At 41.0% G+C, this 4,286-nt stretch overlaps 1 protein-coding gene across 1 annotated transcript; it reads right to left on the reverse strand.

Moving 5' to 3' along the window:
• Nucleotides 1–2,564: 2,564 nt before the first annotated feature.
• Nucleotides 2,565–2,837, reverse strand: USMG5 (up-regulated during skeletal muscle growth 5 homolog (mouse)). Its single transcript, XM_010000095.1, has 2 exons — nt 2,751–2,837; nt 2,565–2,657 (listed from the first exon to the last, which is right to left on the reverse strand). Exons 1-2 carry the CDS (start codon nt 2,835–2,837, stop codon nt 2,565–2,567), a joined length of 180 nt encoding a protein of 59 aa, XP_009998397.1.
• Between the last annotated feature and the right edge of the window lie 1,449 nt (nt 2,838–4,286).

Raw genomic sequence — 4,286 nt, forward strand, 5'->3', positions numbered from 1 at the left:
TAAATCTCTTAATAGCTGTATACAGGGAAATCTAGCTTGTGTTCCTCATTACTTTCCTGTAACGGCTTGGAAACTTGAACATGAACAATCTGCTGGCTATCTAGTGAAAATAAAGAGAATTGACATTGCTAAGATAAAATAAATGGAGGACTACTTCCCCTCTCATCCCTCTGGCTAACTTGTGGAGTAAAGGTCTATTCAAGGCATTATACATCAAAATAAAGTGGAAAAGTCATTAGGAAGCTCAGCTGGAAATTTTCTGTAAAGAAAAAGGTTAAAACTAAATTATAATGTTTGGGGGGTTTTTTGTGTAATGGTACCTCAACAAAATTTCCTAGCTCTCTGTATGATCTGTTGGATTTACGTACAATTATGGTGAATCAAGCAAGTTGCCAAAAAGCAAACATGTACAGTTTTGACAGCTTAAAGAAAACACTGCCACATTCTGCCTTTGCATTTTGTACAGTTTTATACTTTTGATATTATAATAAATACTAAAACTGCATAGTTTGTGTCTGTATGTTACAAGAAGGTATTTTCTTTCCTTGATGGCTGCAATGGAAGCAAGAGCAGTGCTTGTAACTGTGAGCACAATGCTAAGAGAAACAAAGTAATTCAGAAATGGTTAAGTTGGTGACCAGCACTTTTACCTACCTCTCCTAAGGGTAGGTGATGGCTTCTAGCTAATTACATCTATTACACTGTTACAAAAACCATTATTCCCCTGGACAGTTGTATATAGCAGCAGCCACTTATGCAAACAAAATCATACCAGAGGAAGACAACTAGATGAGTAGATTTATTCAGAAGGCCCAACGGCTACAAGTGGCTTTAGGAGTCCATGAACTAGAGTACGAAAGCACAGAGACCCCACGATGCCCTCAGTTTTGGAAGTATATTTGCATGCTTTAGCATAAAAAATTCCAGGTTAAATACCTGCTGGTGGCCCGTGTAATCACATTCACACAGTGGCAGTAATGCATCATCTAAGGAAGATACTGAATTTTAATTGAGCTATGGACAATACCATATGGAATACCTCATTTATTAGGCAGCTACATCCAGAAAAAGAAGCTCTGAACTACTTAACTCGTTGATTATGAATACAGTTATAAGAGCTTAACATGGGCAAAGTAAGCCATGTTCTTTCTGGCAGTTCCTGCAAGAAAATCCAGTGACAGAAAAAGGTCAAATACCATCATTTGATCAGTCTATTTGGGCACATTTTCCACCAAAGCCAAACAGGTTGTATGCAAAATACGGACAACTGAGGCAGAAGTTGTAATCTGCATTGCAGTAATAATAGTGAAGAAGTCAGTCTTCCCATGTAAGTTACTAGCATAGAATGCAAAAAATAGGAGCAACCAAGTGACTGCAGACAACATAAGGTCACTCTTACCCATTCTGACATGGAAGTGTGGAAGTGCTTTGGTCAGCTGTAATCCTGTGCCAGTATTAGACCTCCTGAGGTCTTTCCTAGGTTACTACCAGATGCTCACATCACTTTAGGATGTGTTGTAACAGCAGAAGAGTTAAGACAGTAATGACAGGAATCAGCTACTCCATCTCCACTACAAATAGCTAATCTTGACAGAAGAAAAGGAAAGCAAAATGCCACATTTGTTTTTTCCCACCATTTCATATATCCAATAAAACAAGTAATTATTCATATTTTATTAGCCACAACAGGTCATCAGCATGCATTACACTGACATGGATGGGAGGCTCAGACTTGCCAGGAACCTGCCAAGAGACAAGAGGTCAAACGTAAGTATTGCACAGTGGTACCAGTAACTGAGCCTCCCCCTTAACCCAAGCAATTTTAGTTAAAAGCAGAGAATTTTCAGCACAATGAGGAAGAAATTACTGATGTCCCTTCAACATACAACAATGATGCTGAAACTTATTGCTTTCTACCCCTTTTTGCAGACTATGAGGACAGCCCATAGTTTTTTTCAAAATGCTGTTTCAGTGGAAATTTTGTATTTCAAAGTGACTCTAGAATTTTCCACCATTTGGTTTTTGTTACACAACAAGAAGTCCAATCACTTCTATATGGGCCTTGCATAATCAGGTGTGCAATATACACAGTTCCACTGTATGGTGCCCCTTTACTGTGTTCAGAGGAAGGTTTTAATAGACTGCATTGATCCCTGCTTGGAATTCTCTAATACAACTAAGAACTAAGTCCTCAAGTACTACTTAATTATTTCAACACCCTACAAAGCAAGATTATCCCGATTTTACAGCGAAAGGGCAGACCAGAAGCACCTAACAGTTGCAGGTAAAGTCCAATATACCTAGATCCTTCCATTCCTCCTTCAAAAATACTGATATGCCATATTTCCTGCACCCCCCTTTAACAACATGCTTCACTCAGAATGCCCCCAGATAAGCTGATGCTATAGTTTAGCTAAGGTTTAAAATTATAAATATGAAGTTCATGTGCCCGTTTTTATCTTTTGAATTATACTGTATTATCAGCAACTTGTCCTTTGTCAGTCTTTCTTCCCAAGCTGGCACTGAATCATTTTCATCCTGGAAGAACACCACCCACTTACCATTTACTTATCAGCCACAGCAGGAGTTTTCTTTTTAGGTCTAAGCTTGAAATACAAGACAAGCATTGCAACACCTGTGTACGTTGCTATTACATACTGAAAAACATAAAAGGAAAGTTCTTTCAGTCAAAAAGCCAGAAAACACCATTATATTAAACCGCAAAAGTTAATATGCCTTAACATACGTACATTCCTCCTGCCTGTGATGGTATAGGAATTGAAGTACTTCTGAAACCCAGTAAACTGGTGTTGAGATCCCGAGTCATGACCTGCCATGGCTGCTTGTCCTAAAAAGCAACACAGGACAGTTAACCAGTGCCACAGTCAGTTGGACAGGATCAACAGCAAAATCACACTGATGTTCAAACTTCCATTAACAGCTATTAAACCTGCTTTTGGGACATTCAACAGACAGTGGAGACACATGAGGAATGAGCACATTCAGAGCACTGTATCTTAAGGTACAAGGCAGGTGATACAAGGGCAGACAAAGAAATGAGAGGTTCTGAAGGGAAGAATTTTTCTGATTTTAAGTGTTTGTTCAACCAAATTTAAACACGGGGGGAAGTCAATATGATGATGATGACAAAAGAGAAAATCCATGAAAGCACTTTATAAAAAAAGAGACCTGCCAGTCCTGCCTACATAACCATTCAACACAGGCAAACTTTAACCAATTGTTCAGGAATCTGCAATACCTAATTAAGATAAATCTTCACCAGTTCAGTTAAGAAACAGCTTCAATCACATACCCAAAAACCTGCTGATAAGATTCAGACTAGCCCACTACTGTTTTGTGATTCAAAATGCCACTTTACAACTTTTACACAACTAAGTGCAAGCGTTGCTAAGAACCACCACCCTGCTCTCAGTTGCACATTTCTATTGCATCGTACTTGCCTACCCCAGTATTCACAGATCTAGATAAAAATATATGTTTTTCTTCCAGTTAAGTTTTCTACTTGATCAGCACGTTATTTGAGCCAGCTCCAAAGCCTCAGAAGAGGCTTCCACAAGAACAATAAAAACACTAAGTGTGCCTGGACCAAGGTTCCAGGTCTACTGCAACGAGTTCACTCATACAGAAGCCTGACATGGCTAGAGCAGCACACATGCAGAACCACTGAATGGCTGAGGTTGGCACCTGTGGAGACTGCACAGTCCAACCCCAACCTGCTTCCAGCCAGAAACACACCCCACCAGGTTTTCTGCCTTCAGAGAAGGAAACTCCACAACTGCTCTAGGGAACCTGTTCCCATTGTCTCATCACCCTTTCTTTTGAATGTTTAGAGGCACATTTTTCTAATGCTTAAGGGGGTTCCATGTTTGAGACACACGTTTGTTGTTTATAATGAAGCTGACACACCCTATGGTTACCTACCCAACCAGGCAGATGCTGTAACCAGCAGTAATCCCGAAAAACAGGGATAAAAGACCCTGCCACACACAGCAGGTGCTGAGGTCACCGCTGCAGCTCTTACGCCAACCAGTAACGGACCTCTAGTGTATAACCAGGTAACCGGATTGATGGCGCAATTGCTAAAAATCTGAGCGAAACCAACACCCAAACACCTGCCGCAAATGACCTGGAAAGCCAAAGTCAAGTTTTCTTAAGCCTGACGGAAGCGGAAGCCTGGGGAACGTTCCCCGCGTCCTTCCCGGGGCGGCCCGGAGCCCCAACGCCCCATTTCCAGAGCTCCGCGCCCGGCCCTGTCCCCGGCCCTG

Source organism: Chaetura pelagica, unplaced genomic scaffold (assembly GCF_000747805.2).
Source record: "Chaetura pelagica isolate M959 unplaced genomic scaffold, ChaPel_1.0 scaffold436, whole genome shotgun sequence".
NCBI classification, from domain to species: Eukaryota; Metazoa; Chordata; class Aves; order Apodiformes; family Apodidae; genus Chaetura; species Chaetura pelagica.

What these genes read in the sequence shown, in the direction of transcription:
- USMG5 (XM_010000095.1), bottom strand. Translation starts at nt 2,837, where the DNA reads ATGGCAGGTCATGACTCGGGATCTCAACACCAGTTTACTGGGTTTCAG. An exon ending in CCATCACAGGCAGGAGGAAT is followed by an intron (nt 2,658 to 2,750) that starts GTACGTATGTTA and finishes TATGTTTTTCAG; the next exon opens with TATGTAATAGCAACGTACAC.